This window comes from Hyla sarda, chromosome 3 (genome assembly GCF_029499605.1).
Source record: "Hyla sarda isolate aHylSar1 chromosome 3, aHylSar1.hap1, whole genome shotgun sequence".
In the NCBI taxonomy this organism is placed as follows: Eukaryota; Metazoa; Chordata; class Amphibia; order Anura; family Hylidae; genus Hyla; species Hyla sarda.
The window spans coordinates 370,850,343-370,867,508 of record NC_079191.1 but is presented as its reverse complement, the minus strand read 5'-3'; the positions used below and the strand labels follow the sequence as shown (position 1 = coordinate 370,867,508).

The following is a 17,166-nucleotide window of genomic DNA, read 5'->3' as shown; positions in this document are numbered from 1 at the left end:
CACCTAATTAGCATGCACAGAGAAACAAAGATTTCGGCCAAACAGCGGGGCAGATCCGGGCACGGTAGGCATCAAACTGATCAGCGTCCCCTGCACTAGCAGCCTGTACCACTGGTTAGTGTGGGGGGAGCAAGCTGACAGTTTTCCTTTTAAGGGTAATGTTTTGTCCTTTGTGTCACCTTGGCACGGAGAGTTATAGCCATGAGACATTTTCCTCCTCAACTACGCCAGGTACTAAACAAACTGTGGCTCTATTGCTGCTTCAACACCACAACTACCATAATGCTCAGACAGCTTAAGGCTCATGGGGGTTGTAGGGTCCTAACAGCTAAAATGCCACAGGTTGGGGACCATCTGAGCAAGGTGCTATTGGAAGGCGCCACTATTTCCATACTCTAGGGCCCACTCATACTCACAGAATGCTCCACCAAGATAAGTGAACCTAAAGGATGTAGGTAGGGATGCCCTGATACCGTTTTTTCTTTTAATAGTCAATACCAATTACCGTCATGTGACAGCAGAGGTGGCTCAAGACTTGGTGAAACTTTAGGCCAGTGTTTCCCACTGTTTTGCAACTTCTGGAGGCACCCTAGTTGGGAAACACTGCCTTATGCGAAAGTCAAACATAAGGCTCTCACTGACACTTAGTTGCCCCTGGTAGGTGGTGAATTCCCCCTATTAGGTAGAAGCCCCTAAAAGATGAGTTGGTAGGGGAAGCCTCCATATTAGATAGAAGCCCCTAGAAGATGGGTAGGTAGGGAATCGACCTACTAAATAGATGCTCTCTAAGATAGTTAATCCCCCTATTAGGTTGAAGCACCTAAAAGATGGGTAGGTAGGGAATCCACCTAGTAAGTAGAAACTTCCCAAGATAGATAGGGAATCTTCCCTGTTAGGTAGAGGCCCCTAGAAGACCGGTAGTTAGGTAACTACAAAGATAGTTATGAATTACCCCTACTAGATAGAAGCCCCCCAGTGGGTAAGTAGGTAGATAATTCTCCTCTTTTAGGTAAAGGCCTGCAGTAGTTATGTAGTAAGTAGGGGACCCCCCATTAAAGAGGACCTGTGGCCAACTCCTAACAAAATGAGTTTTTACTGCCATTAAATAGCCTAGGGTGCCCCTGTCACAGAACTATTGACAATTTCTTTATACACCATTCTGTTCCTGAGGTATATGGGTGTAAAGTTTGTCTGGACAATTCAGGGAATCAGTCGGATGGGCGTGAACTCAGTTTAATAATGGGATCAGGTGATGGGTGGGATTATTGGGGTCATGGAGTGAGGAATGTGTTACTTGAGGAGTCTGTATGTACAATGCATATTATTTTTATAATCAGGGGGTGTATATAAGGCATATAGGCCCCTCTAAGTAAAACATGCACCCCCCCTGACTGTATAATCCCACCCATCACCTGATAGCCACTCCTGTTATTAAAATGTAGTTCATGCTCATCTGACAGATTCCCTGAACTGTCAGACAATCTGTAAACCCTCATATCTCAGGAATGGAAGGGCGGATCTAGAAGGTGTGAAAAGATGTGTGATCAGGGCACCCTGAGCTATTGAATGATATTTGTATCACATTTTTGTGGGGTTGGTCACAAGTAATTTTTCCCCAATAGGTCCTCTCCGTAAGAAAATAACAATTCACCTTACCTTCCCTCCGTTCCCTTGCTGAGACCTCTGCATCCTCTGCTGAGTTAGTGGTGCAGGATCTTCTCCTGCAAGCTGGAGTGGTGCTGGACATAATCTGAAATTGCATCATTATGTAGATAATAGAGCGAAAGGTCAGGGGACCAGACCAGGACACCAGAGGCATGCGGGAGCGCTGGTAGTATTTTTTTAAATACCACACAATGGCTATTGTTAGAAAAAAGAAAAACTCCCGTCGGAGTTTATGAGGACTGCTCTACCTGTCTTGCTGTAGGAGACAATTTCCACAGACTTCCATAGAATCCATGTCCTGAAGCGAAGAGAGAAGTTGTCATGCCCCCTCCCATAGGCTTGCATTGAGGGGGCAGAGAATGATCTCACACGGGGGCGTTAGCGTGACATCACAATGCTACAGCCCCGTGAACGCCAGTAATCAGACCTGGAGAGCACATGCTTCGGGGATTGATTGTAACGGGGTGCTGCGTGCAAGATCACGGGGGTCCTCAGCGGCGGGACCCCCGCGATCAGGCATCTTATCCCCTATCCAAAGATGTCTTAGCGCCGGAGTACCCCTTTAAATGCTCCTACACTCCTTTTGTCTGTTCTCCCTGCACTTATGTATTTCTAGCGTTAAAATAAAGAAGAAATGTATACTACAGCACACTAAGAGCAATGTACTTCTATTCTTTGTTTTGAAAAAGTAATGTTACTAGTTCTACATTTAAGCACCATGGCGTCACTTGTTGCGATTAGCTGTGTTAGTTCTGAATTTCTCCTGGTCTTTCCTCCTTTCTACAAGAGCAGCGCCAGGTGTATCTCTTTTCAATGAGCAAGAACTAGACTAAAGGGGTTCTCCGGTGCTTAGACATCTTATTCCCTATCCAAAGGATAGGGGATAAGATGCCTGATCGCAGGAGTCCTGCCGCTGGGGACCCCCGGGATCTTGCACGCGGCACCACGTTTGTAATCAATCCCCGGAGCGTGTTCGGTCTTTGGATAGGGGATAAGATGTCTAAGCACCGGAGTACCCCTTTAAAAACAATCTGTAAAGGTAACAATTTCCACCTCACTGAGACACCCCAATAGACTTTTTGGATGTTACTTTTTCATCAGGGGGTCATTAGATCAGGTGCATTTCTGAGAGGCAAATTATCTTTTTGGCATTTTTCTGGGCCTGAAATGGTTCTACAATTACAGTATCCAGTGGACCATTGGCACATGTGGTAACTGTTGTACACATTTCTTATAGCCTGGGGTCTGACTTTTTTTTTTTTTTTTAAATCAACATTTTATAAAAACAATCAAACCCCTTTAGTGTGGATAGCCACGCAGGTATTTTAGCTGGAAACTTAATCACGTTATGTTCAGTAAATAATTAAGGTCTAATCTTGTAAATCTAAAGGGAATGAGTTAGTTATGTGACGTTTGTGTTCTCCAACAAGGCTTGTTTGTCCTTGGACCAAAATATCCCACTAGAATGTTGAAATGAAGGTCTTGATGCAATAACTTACAAGATCATTCAACACACACAAAAAAAGCGCAGTTCATCATGTAAATGTCAGGATGCTACATGCAAATTTCCCACATGATGTAATTCTTAAATATAATGAGGGAGATTTCTCAAAACCTGTCCGGAGGAAAAGTTGCAGAGTTGCTCATAGCAACCAATCAGGTCGCTTCTTTTATTTTTCAGAGGTCTTTTCAAAAATGAAAGAAGTGATCTGATTTTTATGGGCAACTCAGCAACTTTTCCTCTGGACAGGTTTTAAAAAATCTCCCCCAATGTGTCCTGATCAACTTTACATAAAAGACAGTGTGGTCTGACAGACTCATATCACCCGTTTGTATTGTCTTCTCAGTACTGGACGTTATGTACTCTTAAGGTCTCTATGTTGTCTCCAGCCTGACCTGGATCCTCCATCATGTTGTCTCTGATCAGATACATTCCTTACTTAAAGAATAGGGGATACACAGTATATGTAGCAGGTTACAGTATAAACATCTAAAAGTGAGTTCTCACTTCCAAAGGTTTATTGGGTCCACAAAAAGCCATTGATAGCTTTGGAGGACTTAAGTCAACATTTTTGTCCATGCGTTTGTTTTTCTACAGTACACAAGTCGGGTAAGGTCACCTAGCAGGACAAATGCTAATTCCTTCATGTTTGCCTTTAGTAAGCTGTAGATATATTTAACCAGTGATCTTTGTCTATTGGTAAGCAAGTGCTAGAAAGGAGACCAGTAAACAAACCTGTTCTGCTGGCTGTATGACCCATGCAGCTTGTCACCTCAGCAATATAAAAATATCCATATACTTATAATCCATTTATTTATTCTGATAACCTAATGACTTGGTAACCATCTGAGTGAGACCTGTATGATGATGTGGAAGTTTCCCATAAACTCCTGTGTTTTTTTTTTTTTTTTTTTTAAAGATCTTCTGTGTTTTTTAAGTCAGTTCTATGATGTTATATTTACCAAGAATTGGCCCTGAAGAACTTAGTGTTACCAGTGTAAGCAAAACTACATATGAAGTAAACTTAAAAAATGGGCCAACTCTGTGCATACTTGCTGTGTTGTAATAATTCTGACGACTAAGCAGTCAGCGCCCGAAAAGTGTTTCCAAATCACACTCAGAAAAATCTTTTGTTCATTTACCGTAGTTTTTGTACTGTAAGATCAGTATAGGCATGGAGAAAGCCTCTGTTGTGCACATTAAACATATCTATAGGTGTCCATGTTCCCTGTGTATGCCAGGAGTGTTTTGTTGAAATACTTCTTTATTTATTTTTTAGTTGTGCTTAGTGCAGAATCTGTCATGGGCCCAACAGGTTCTACTGATTTTTAAAGGGAACCATCACGCCAACCTTGATGTCCTTTGTTTTAATAAAAATAGTGCTGCATTGTGCGCTGTTCTTTAAGTTAAATATGACAGTGGAGGCTCCAAACAGCCTTTAACACAGATGTGAACCTTTTCCACCATTGTTCAGAAATGGCTCCTTTAAGAACGTCAACTTGTTGGTTTCATTTTTCCTGGCATCTCCCGATTTTCCTTGTCAGCTCTTATGACTTTGACAGTACACGCAGTTCTAGTTCTCTTAATGGACTGTGTCTTTAGCTTTCAGTAACATTCAAAAGTTACCAGTCCTAAAATAGACAAACATTTATGTTCCTAGCAACTTTCTAATGAGAAGAGTAAGCTAATATTACATAACTGAGAAGAGTCATCACCTTTTCCTGAATGATTGGAATAGGTTTGAGCGATTTTTCTGACTATATCTGATATGTTCTTTTGTGTGATTACTCTCTGCCGTGGTCATCATTCTCAGTAGAACAGAGGTAAAAGGGTCAGGGCAGAGACAGAGGGAAAAGGGTCTAAGACGTCCTGTTATCTTCGGCATTGTACAGTTAGTGACACACATGCACCCGGCCATCTATAGGTAGAACCTTATTCATCAGACCAGGCCACCTTTGTCCATTGCCCCATTTGTGCAGTTTTGATAGTAGGTGATTTTGAGGTTGGGCGCTCTGAGGATACACCCCTTTATATTTAACAAGCTAAAATTGTAGCCAACATGTACTTCGTCAACAGTTTTTGTTACTGCAGCTCTTCTGCAGAATTTGACTAGATGGGCATGTCTTTGCTGAGCTTGTCCTTACTTGGGCTACTTCTAGTAGATACTAACCACTGCACACCTCACAAGACTGTTTAGAGGTGCTGTGACCTAGTCATCTACACACCACAATTTTGCCCTTGCCATAGTCACACAGATTCTTACACTATTCCATTTCATGAAAACTCTGTGACCCTTTAAATGTGCACTGTCAGATACAAAAACTTTGTTGTACATCTTGGTAAAACATTTAACCTTTCTAATATACTTCATAAGAATTTGTTTAACTTTTTATAGAAATCATGGCTTATAAAGCTGAAGCACAGTTATGGACAAAGTCCAGTAAGTGATAGTGAGCTATCACTCCTCTGTGCTCTCTCGTGTCTGATAGCACTCCTCTGTGCTCTCTCATGTCTGATAGCACTCCTCTGTGCTCTCTCGTGTCTGATAGCACTCCTCTGTGCTCTCTCGTGTCTGATAGCACTCCTCTGTGCTCTCTCCTGTCTGATAGCACTCCTCTGTGCTCTCTCCTGTCTGATAGCACTCCTCTGTGCTCTCTCCTGTCCTATCAGAGAGCACAGAATGCTAGCCAACACTCACTTACTGGACTTTGTCCATGCCTGGGCTTCAGCTTGGACAAGGCCATAATTTTATAAGCCATGATTTCTATAAAAAGGTAATAACATTTTCTTATGAAGTATATTAGAAAGGTTAATCTTTTTCCAAGATGTACAACATATAAAAAGTTTGTGAATCTGACAGTGCCCATTTAAGCTGTTAGAGTTTGACAGTATCACCAGGGATATTTACTTTTTCTTAGCTGGACAAGTTCCTCATCAAAAGTGAACCATAGCACTGTTTGTGGTCTGTTACCATAGACTTATGGACTAGGGATCGACTGATATTATTATTATTATTATTATTATTATTATTATTATATATATATATATATATATATATATATATATATATATATATAAAAAATTTTTTTTTTTTTTTTTCTTTTAGGGTCCATACCGATAATCGGTGGACTTTCAGGCCGATAGCCGATAACTTATACCGGTATAAGTTATCGGCTATTTCTCCACGGGGATGGGGCATGCAATGGGGCAGCGGCCGTCTCTGGCCGGGGCGAGGGTACGGTGGGGGGCATTATCGGCAAGGTAATTACCGATACCAATAACGTCCAAAATCGTGAATATCGGCCAATAATCGGTCGATCCCTAAAATGGACTATTTGCATAGCCCTGGTACAGGATTATCTTTGTGCTTTCAGTTACATTCTTGAAGTTTTGTCATCATTTGCTTAGTTTTATCAGTTCTTGGAGAAACTGTCATCACTTTTTTAAGAACACAAAACTACCTTACTCTGCATTCCTTTCCACCACTAGATAATTGGTTATTTGGCACATGTACTAATAATTTTGTAGGATTAGTACTTTACATTTACTTAAAGGCATACTCCGCTGCCCAACGTTTGGAACAAACTGTTACAAACACTGGAGCCGGCGTCGGGAGCTTGCGACGTCATAGCTTTGCCCCCTCATGACATCATAGCGCCGCCCCCTCAATTCAAGTCTATGGGAGGGGGTGTGACAGCCATCTTGCCCCCTCCCATAGACTTGCATTGAGGGGGCGGGGCTATGATGTCACAGGCTCCTGACTTTAGCGTTCGGAACAGTTTGTTCCAAATGCTGAGCAGCAGAGTACCCCTTTTAAATGTTTCCCAGATGGTGACATTAGGATTAGGGATCGACTGATTATCGGTTTGGCCGATATTATCGGCCGATATTCGCGATTTTGGACATTAACGGTATCGGCAATTACCTTGCCGATGTGCCAATAATGCACTGCCTCCCCGGGCCAGAGACCACCGCCGCCACTGCCTCCCTCATCCCCCGGTTTTATAATTGCCGGGGCCCGGTGTCCGTGCTACTTCTGGCTCATGCGAAGTCCTGCGGCATCCTGCGCGCTGTGTAATGACGAGTGACGCCCTCAACGCGACATCACCATCAGTGACAGCTCAGGACGCCGCCGGAGTCAGAAGTAGGGCGGACCCGGGAACAGGTAATTATAAAACCGGGGATAGGGGAGGCAATGGGGCAGCGGCGGTGGTGGTTGGACTAGGGAAGACCCCAGGACAGGCAGGGGGAGAAGCGGGCGGCTGCGGTCTATGGCCCCACAAAAGCCGCTGCAGTTCATTGATTTAAAGCACCCGCAGTGGCTTCTGCGGGGCCGGGGGGGGGGGGGGGGGGAATATCTGATAACTTATACCGGAATATCAGTATAAATGATCGGCTATCGGCCTGAAAGGTCACAGATTATCGGTATCGGCCCTAAAAAATCGATTTCGGTCGATCCCTAATGAGAATAGATATCTAGATTTAATTTAAGTATGGAGTCTTTTTTTTTTATTTTTTTATTTCGTAAGCTGTAATTCTGAGAAATGCGCTGAGGCCAGACACAAGCTTGTTCTGTGACTCAGCCTTCTGCATGCCAAATAGAGACACCTAAGATAACCTTCTCAACAGCTCTAAATAATACTGTATGATTATTGGTTTCCTGAAAACATACGGGCACCCAGATGCGCTGAAACCAGTTTGGTATCATCCAGAACCATCTATCATTGTGAATAACTATGCCTGCCCTCGTGTCTATACACCAGTAGAATCCAGCTTTTTTTCTATTTGTGCCCACTTTGCTGGCACAGGAATGTGTTTTGTGGTCTTCCCTGATGCTACTGTGAGGGAGAGGTTGGGGATTCTTTTCAGCTCATCTTATGTCAATAAACCCTTTTGCTGTGTCATATAATGTAACGCCCCATCTAGCATAAGGTTCTTTTCTTCAAGTATGTGATCTTTGCTTGCAGACTGGTTAGAATAACTGAATGTCTTTACACTGACAATAGAGATGGTTTGCATAAGACCTTTATAACATTTTCCCTGATATTGTTAGAAGAATAATTTTTGTTGTTACACTATCCTTAAAATGTTACAGGAAGACTCTATTTGCAAGATGTATTTCAGGGAAAGAACAGCTTGTGCCATGTATCAGTACAGCATACTAGTGCAACTTCTTGTTTATCTGCTGGCTGTCACATCTGTTGCTGTCACTTTAACATGTCAGAAGTTCATCGAATAGATAATTTCCCTTTTAAGGCCCCTTTCACACTATAAATTCATCCGTTTTAAAGATCCGTTTAATGCTTCATTATGAAAACCCTTAAAATCGGACGTTAAACGGCTGTTACAAAATTCCATTATAGCTTCTGGGATTTTTAAATTATCCATTTTAACCCATCATAGCCAGTTATTAATATCGGACGTTGTTTTGTGACGTGAGAAAGAACTGAAGAAATAGTGCATGCACTATTTATCCTGTTACTTTCTCTCCAGCCACAAAATAATGTCTGTTATTAATAACTGGCTATGATGGGTTAAAACGGATAATATCCCAGAAACTATAATGGTATTTTGTAATGGCCGTTTTTAATGGTTTTATTAACGAGTCATTATAACTGATCCTTAAAACTGACCTTTCTATAGTGTGAAAGTAGCCTAAGATTAGCAAAATGTCTCACTTTATAGTGGAACCCATTCATGTAGTATTACAGGGAATCTATTAGGAAATCGGTCTCCCTTAAGTTTTGTTGTGGAACACTGGAAAACCTTTTAGTTGACCCAATGCTGTAGTTTGTTTTATTGGGGCATGGGCATTACACCATAAAAAAAAAAATAATAATAAATATTCTTAACTTTTTCAGATGAAGTCATTGCACTTTGTGGGAGTTGTGATGCCTTAGGTGCCTGGAAACCCCAGAATGCTGTCATTTTACAACCTGATGCTAATGATTGGTAAGTAAGGACAGATTAACCAAGTTTTTAGTTGTTGTGCATGATGTCACTTGGTCTGGTGGTTCCACCAGGTCTTATATCAGATATTCTGCCCTACAAACAATCCGGATAAGTCATCAGTACCTTATCCTTTGGTTGCCAACTCCCATTACCCCCACAAATCAGCAAGTCAGCAGAGCTGCGTCAGGCTGGGTCCACACTACGTTTTGTCCCATACGGGAGCACATACGGCAGGGGGGAGCTAAAAGCTCGCGCTCCCGTATGTAACCGTATGCGCTCCCGTATGCCATTCACTTCAATGAGCCGACCGGAGTGAAACGTTCGGTCCGGTCGGCTCATTTTTGCGCCGTATGCGCTTTTACAACCGGACCTAAAACTGTGGTCAACCACGGTTTTAGGTCCGGTTGTAAAAGCGCATACGGCGCAAAAATGAGCCGACCGGACCGAACGTTTCACTCCGGTCGGCTCATTGAAATGAATGGCATACGGGAGCGCATACGGTTACATACGGGAGCGCGAGCTTTTAGCTCCCCCCTGCCGTATGCGCTCCCGTATGGGACAAAACGTAGTGTGGACCCAGCCTTACCTGAATGTTCAGTGGATAGAGTAGGAAGCCCTGACTGTAGGATCTGTGCTAGTTTATTATCAGTGGGAGCGAAGCTGCACTATACTAGCACTGCTTTTGGTGGAACATGAATCACTAAGTCATTAAAAACTCATATGTGTCCATTTAATGCTACTATTAGGTTAGGCTTCCACCCATCTTTTGAAAAACTGCCACTGCAGTTTTTTAGCCAAAGCCAGAAGTGTATTCAAAAGGAATGGGCATTATAAAAGAAGGACTCCTACTTCTCCATCTTTATGGATCCACTTCTGACTTTGGCTTAAATAATGCAGTGTCAGTTTTCGAAAAAAACACCAGAAAACTAAACCTGTGTGGAAACCTAGCCTTCAGAATAGTGGTTGCACTGAGCATTGTCTGCAGTGCATTTCTTACTGTTATGTTATATATCAAAATAAATGTTTAGACCTTAAGGACACAGCTCATTTTGGCCTTAACAGAGATGTTTGGTGTGGACTATTCCTATCCTATCCCATTCTGCCCGGGCTGCAAAAAAAAAAAAGAGAGAAAACAAACTTTCACTTGCCTTCCTACGTTCCCCCTGAGCTCCGCAACAGCTGAACGGTCGGCCGGGCTGTCTGCTTACTACTTCCCTTAGCCCGGTACGGTGCACAGCGCTTCAGCCTATCAACGGCCCAGGCGGGACATCACTGAGGCCGGTGATAGGCTGAAGCGCCGTGTGACGTACCGGGCTAAGGGAAGTAGTAAGTAGACAGCCTGGTCAACTGACCAGCTGTTGCGGAGCTCCAGGGGATTATAGGAAGGTAAGTGAAAGTTTATTTATTTATTTTGCAGCCCAGGCAGGATGGAATAGGAAAAGTCCGTACCAGTTTCATTTTTGCATTTGTTTTTTCTTCCCTGTCTTCTAAATTCCAATAACTTTTTTTTTTTTTTTTTTTTTTTTTTCCTTTCTCCAGACCCAAATGCGGTCATGGTTTTTGCTAAACTATTTGTACTTTGTAATGACACCTTTTAATTTTACCATTAAATGTATGGTGCAACAAGCAAAATATTATTTTGTGTGGAAAATGAAAAGAAAAACATAATTTTTCAAATTTTGGAGGGTTTATGGTTTTCACCACACACTTTACAGTAAATCTGACATTTTCTCTTTATTCTGAGTCAATACGATTACAATGATACCATTTTAATCAATAGTTTGCTATTACTGTAAGCGCTGCAGAATCTGTAGGCGCCATATATATAAAGAAATAAATACTGTTCAGTGCTATGCATAGACATCGGGTGATGTCCAGCATTAAAGGGGTACTCCGGCCCTAATACATCTTATCCCCTATCCAAAGGATAGGGGATAAGATGTCTGAACGCGAGGGTCCCGCCGCTGGGGACCCCCGCGATCTGTCATTCTGCACCCACCGTTGTAAGCTCTCTGCAGCGCTGGAGGCTCAGAGTGTGAAACGTTACGACCATGGGCCAGAGTATCGTGACGTCACGACTCTGCTCCATGTGACGTCATGTCCCGCCCTCTCAATGTAAGTCTATGGTAGGGGGCGTGGCTGTGCGTTGTCTGGATGTCACAATGGGCGTGGCCAACCCTCGCAGAGCGTTCGGAACATTTACTTCCGAATGCTGGCCAGTGGATTGCCCCTTTTAAGTATTGTTTTTTTTTTTTTTACATGCATTAGGTGTTCTAGAAATCCCATATATGATTATCCAATAATCCAATATGATTATTTTGGCACATTTTATTTTGTTATGTAGGGAAATGGTGGGATAAAAGTGTGATAAGTTACTAGACACTTTTCTAAATAATTTTTTTTTTCTGCTCTTGTTTTCACCAGTATGATCTGGAAAACAAATATTGCACTTCCCAGAGGAATCGGGGTACAGTATCGCTATTTCAAGGGCACTTTTCTGGAGCCTCTGGTATGTGTTATTTCATTTTGTCTTCTCCTTTTTATATTGTCATTCTAGATTTGAACATGATTTTTAAAATGCATCTGTCGGCTTCGTACCTCATACAAAGCTGAAGACATCTGCGGTTAGCCCATACTGCTAAAAGTAACTGTACCTTTCTTTTAATATATCGGCCATTTATGAAATTATAAAAGCGCATATTTTCTTTTTATTAACTTTAAAATAATTTTTTGAAATATACCATAAAAAATAACATTAACAATAAGATTGTGGTACATGGATACAGTGACACAGTAAAGACAGAAAAATAAGTAAAGAAACCAAAGCACCCCAATAACATCCCCGCATCAGCAAACAGAAGCACAATAAACAGCACATGGGAAGCACAGGGATCAAAATGGATAATAGCTGGGGCCTAAGTCTCATTTGAAGTAACTTTACCCTAACCACCACTAAAAGAAGGTTACAATACACCATAATTTTGGGTTTAAACGTAGCCAGAAGTCAGACATTTAAATGTTTGAAATCGGAGATCTTACGGGAGATTGAGCTACACAGATTTTCAAATTTAGTAATGCTGGGAATTAGAAGTGTCCAATACAGTAAGAGAGAAGAGAAACTGATCAGGAAGCATAAAACTAGTTTTATGCCAATTTATAGTAAAACCTCATGGGGGACCCAAATGATTGAGAGTCATAGCACCAGAGAGGGGAACGATGAGCCAGTGTCCCTGACAAAGTGTTGTCTGCATACAGCTCTATTTTATTATGAACAGTGCTATTATGGCTGAACAAGTACAAACAGAAGCCGCTTAAAGGGATACTCCACTGGCCAGCGTTGGGTACTTAATGTTCCGAATGGTGTTTTTGCGCTGCGGGGTCGACCGTGCTCATCGTGACATCATGGCCAAGCCCCCTCAATGCAGGTCTATGGGAGGGAGGGTGACGGTCATCATGCCCCCCACCCATTAGATTTGCATTGAGGGAGCGTGGCCAACCCCGACAGCGCTCGGAACATTAAGTACTGAACGCTGTCCAGTGGAGTACACCTTTTTAAGGGTCTTTGCCCAATACAAAAAGCATTGGAAGTAGGGAACTCCTCAACAGGAAATATCCTCAGCATTATGGTTGACTCAGAAAATAGCCATTTAGCTCCAAGACAAGTACAGATCCTTCCTAAGCCTGTCTATTACTGTCTGGCAGGTAAGTACTAAAAATCGCCCTATGGTGGATAATCTCTTTAAGACAGCCAAACCCTATCCACTTTATAGTCGCTGATAAAAAAAAAATGCTATAAGTGCCTTTTTACTATTCAGTTTAACAGTCGTTAAGGTGGCACCGGGCCACAATGACACACATACTCTCAACATCCCCCCCGCCCTGCTTTCACAGATTTCATAGGTGGCAGGGAGGAAGTTTGCCCCAGTAGCTTGGCGCCTCTTCTCCGACTGTTACATTTTATAGTAAAAATGCAGTTTAATAAATTCATAAACGCCATCTCATTAAAGATACGTACGTTTTGTTTTCGCTAACTGTGGATGTGTGCAGCTCTGTATTAGGTACGGAGCAGACAGATTCCCTTTAAGCATGCTTCCAATTACATTCTTCTTTTAAAGGAGTATTCAGGATTATTTTTTCTTCAGCATTCGAGCCCATGCTTCCTAGTTATAATACTGTGTGTAGTATGCTTCTATTACCTCTGTGCGCTACTGTTCTATTTCATGCAAGAGACCCGCACTAAGTGTTGTAGTTCATGTCTTCTTATTTTACTGTCATCTCTGACTTTCCCAGCATTGGGTGCAGCCAGGACAATATGTTAAGTCACATGGTCTCCAGGGCGGTATGACCATGCTGCAGTGGATGGGTAGATAGCAAGGGGGTTGGGGGGGGGGAGTTGAGGGATTTACTTTAGTAATTCTATGCACCTACCCACTGCAGCATAGTTGTGCTCTTCTGGGGGTCATGTGAGATCCTTCTCTGATCCCTAGTGGCTCTTCAATCATATGCATAGAGTAGGATTTTGATAGGGGAAAGCCCTCTATAGCATCCCTGTGTTGGCTCTCTTATCTTAGAGGCTCCTTCTTCAGAGCACACAGAAATGTTTTTGTATGTTCTCTATTGTGCAGATATATTGATCTTGAATATCTTAGCTCCTCTATGGAATAAGTTCTGTAAATGTGACTGTATTTAAGTAGTTATGGCAGAGCCCTCCAGCTGCGATCTCAGAGATTACACCTCTGAAAAGCTAAATGGACAAATACAGGTTTATGAAAAGTTTAATCATTTCTTTTTTTATTTACAGAATAAAGGAGAGTCATGCCAAGTCATAGTTCACAAGTGGGAGACTCATCTACAGCCACGATCAATAAAGCCTTTAGGTATGGTCATCTGCTGCATTAGAATGGATGAATTCAACTAATTTAATCCTTTGGGGCATCACACTGTACTTCATGATTCTGTAGATTTGAATTCTTTTTTTAGACAAATTTTTAAGTTAGTGACACACCCGAGAGAACAAGTCTTCCTGTAGCTTCTTGTTTTTCCTCTCATATTCTCACTTTCTTTACCACATTGAGTAAAAAGTTGAATCTTTGAACATTGCTAGGAAGTTAAAGCATTGAAGGCAACATCCACCTTTTACATTAGTTTTTCTAATTGTGCAAATGCATCTAAAAATCATTTTGTATCTATAGCTCCTTAGGAGAGTCAGATTGATTACATGGTAACCTTGTGTAGTCTGTTCCTGCAGTCATACTTTTTTTATCTGTCTCCTTTGTCCTCTTAAAGAGAATCTGACAGCAGCAGCATCCGCCCTAACCTGAATACACATGTTATAAGTGCAAGTGATGCGGTTTCAAATACAATATGGGAGATTTATCAAATTATTGAAGATTTTGATTTCTATTTATTACAGTGGAATGGCTGCACAAATTTTTTTTTCTCTATCTGCTCCACTGGGGGACACAGACCGTGGGTGTATGCTGCTGTCTCTAAGGAGGTGTGACACTATGGTAATAAAAAAAAGTCAACTCCTCCCAGCAGGATATACCCGCCTTCAGGCTCTGAGCTAGTCAGTTTAAGCTTAGTGTCTGAAGGAGGAGGACATGGTCTGGATGCTCCCGACCAGGTCTTCTGTTTTTTATTTTCCTAGTATAGGGACGTGTAAGTTTTATTCCATTTCTTTATGTTTTCAGGTGGGGGCTCAGGGACTCCGGTTCCCTGTTTCCCCATTGCGAGTAAGGGGGCACAGACATTGGGTATATGCGCTGTTAACCCCCTCTCGCCAACGGTCAGCACCTGGGTTGGTACCTCAGGGTCCGGGTCCCCCTCTTTTCTCTGCTCTCCTCGCTCACGCATAGCAGCTAGGCGTGATGCAGGGACAAAAAGCTGACTGAAGACTTCACTGAAGACTCCATTAGGTAAGTTCTTCTGACTGAGGTAAGTACTTTCCCCCTTTTTTTCTCCATAGGTAAGGACTCGCAACCTCTGGAGACCCTCTGTTTTGCCCCACCTTCAGTTTATGGGGCTTGATATACAGGGGCTGCACTTATGCTGGGGGAGCAGTGGCACCTGAGGGGGCATATTTGATTAGGCACCTTACTTATGGGGAATGTGTTATGAGACACTTTAATATATGTGTGTGTTTTGGTGCACTACTCCAGCGCCTTATACGCGGCTGACAGCCGTGACGCTGCTACGAGCCGTGCGCTTCAGCGCCGGCAGCCTCTGCCGGCATTCTGGCCACCCGCTCTGTTCCCCCTAGCGCATATACGGCTAGGCAGGTGCGCTCAGGACAAGGAGCGGGCGCCATGACAGATCTTCTTTTGCCATCTGTAGCTCCATCCACTGGGCTGGTAGCTCTCAGAGGCGCGAAGCAACGTCCAATCAGCGCCGTGGGTGCGATTTTCTATGTGTGGGGGTCGGTTACTGTATGCCTTGCTTCAGGCACGCCCCCCCCCCCCCCTCCCTCCCTATTGGCTGGCCTGTTCAGTCCCTCTGGCTGCACGGAGCGAGTTCTCCTCACTGCATCTGACAGGAGACACAGACCAGGGTGAGAAAGTTCCTGTCTTCTCTTTTTACGTTATTATGTCCGTACCCAGGGCTGTTCCTCCCTCTAAACAGAAACCTGGGAATTCAGTGACCTATTATACCTGTAAGCACTGTAATACCAAGATGGCTGGCACCGCTGAGCCCACTTGCTCTGCCTTCTTCACTGCTCCCCCAGACCCCCTGGTGCCCCCCGATGCCCTTTCGGTCCCGGTGGGTTCAGCCCCTCCTCCAGCCTGGGTTTCTTCCCTGACCCAGAATATGGCTGACTTGACCCAAGTCTCCCGCTCGGTGGCTGAGGCCTCCTGGGAAATGGTGTCCGCCTTGAAGGAGTCTTCCCTGCGTAGGACCTCTGAGAGGGCCCGCTCTTAGTCTCCTCGTACTTCTCACTCTCACAAGCATGCTAGGGGTGCCTCGTCTGACTCTTCCATTGAGTCTTCGGATAGACGTGATCGTTCCCCTCGCGGGTCCCGCCCCCCTATCATCCGGGCACAAACGTTGCTCCTCCAGAGGACGTTCTCGGAGTCGCCGCTCTGCCACTCCAGGCCGGCATCTGACCCAGAGGACCGCTCGGACTCAATTGCTACGGTGAACTCATTGGTGACAGCCATAAGAGACACCTTTCACTTGGAGGACCCAGGATCTTCGGATGTCAATCCAGGAGTATCCTTTCATCGTACTAAGCCAGCACCTCAAAGGTTCAGCTCTCATGCTGACTTTGACAACATTCTGGAATCCGCATGGAAACATCCAGACAAGAGATTCCCGGGAGTCAAGACATTTCAAGAACGTTATCCGTTTGACAAGGACTTTGTCGCTAAGGTGGCTTCTCCTCCCTCAGTGGATCCACCAATCTCCCGGATCTCTAAGGCGACTACACTGCCTCTGGCAGATGCCACTGCCTTCAAGGATCCCGCTGACAAGAAGGTGGAATCTTTAGCGAAGTTCGCTTCTGACGCAGCTGGCTCTTCTCTTCTTCCCATCTTCGCCTCGACATGGGTGTCCAAAGCCCTGTCGGAGTGGTGCCAAAAGCTCCATCAGGATATCTTAGCGGGATCCCCCCCAGAGGATCTATCTGCTCTGGCTCTCAGATGCGCCAAGACTTCTGTGCGCAGCTTCCATGCAGTCAGCCTGTTGTTCTGCCTTTGCTGAGGGTCACCTAGCAGCCCTCTGCCGCTCTGTGTGGCTTAAAGCTTGGAATGCGGATGCCGCTTCTAAACGGTCCCTCACTGAGCTTCCCTTTACGGGCGGCCGTCTTTTTGGCAAACGCCTTGATGAGATTATCTCTGAGGCAACGGGAGGTAAGAGTTCCTTGTTACCTCAAAATAAGGCTCGCCCTACTTCCCAAAGGAAGTCCTTTTCCTTTGGGTCCGGGCAGGTGCCCTCGCGGGACAAGAAGGCTCCCTCGTTCCGGGCTCGCCAGTCTTGGAAGTCGGACTCTAACCGCTCTGGCCGTTTTGCACCCAAATCTGGCAACCGCAAACCCACTTCTGCATGAAGTG

The 17,166-nt window shown here is 43.9% G+C and overlaps 1 protein-coding gene across 3 annotated transcripts in view; it reads left to right on the top strand.

Moving 5' to 3' along the window:
• GPCPD1 (glycerophosphocholine phosphodiesterase 1) overlaps window positions 1–17,166 on the top strand; it is an 82,452-nt gene that overhangs the window by 2,799 nt on the left and 62,487 nt on the right. For all 3 annotated transcript variants that reach the window (XM_056567808.1, XM_056567809.1, XM_056567810.1), the window contains exons 3-5: window positions 9,028–9,118; window positions 11,543–11,627; window positions 13,920–13,995. In XM_056567808.1, the coding sequence (XP_056423783.1) occupies window positions 9,028–9,118; window positions 11,543–11,627; window positions 13,920–13,995 (252 nt within the window). The remainder of the gene's footprint in view (window positions 1–9,027; window positions 9,119–11,542; window positions 11,628–13,919; window positions 13,996–17,166) is intronic.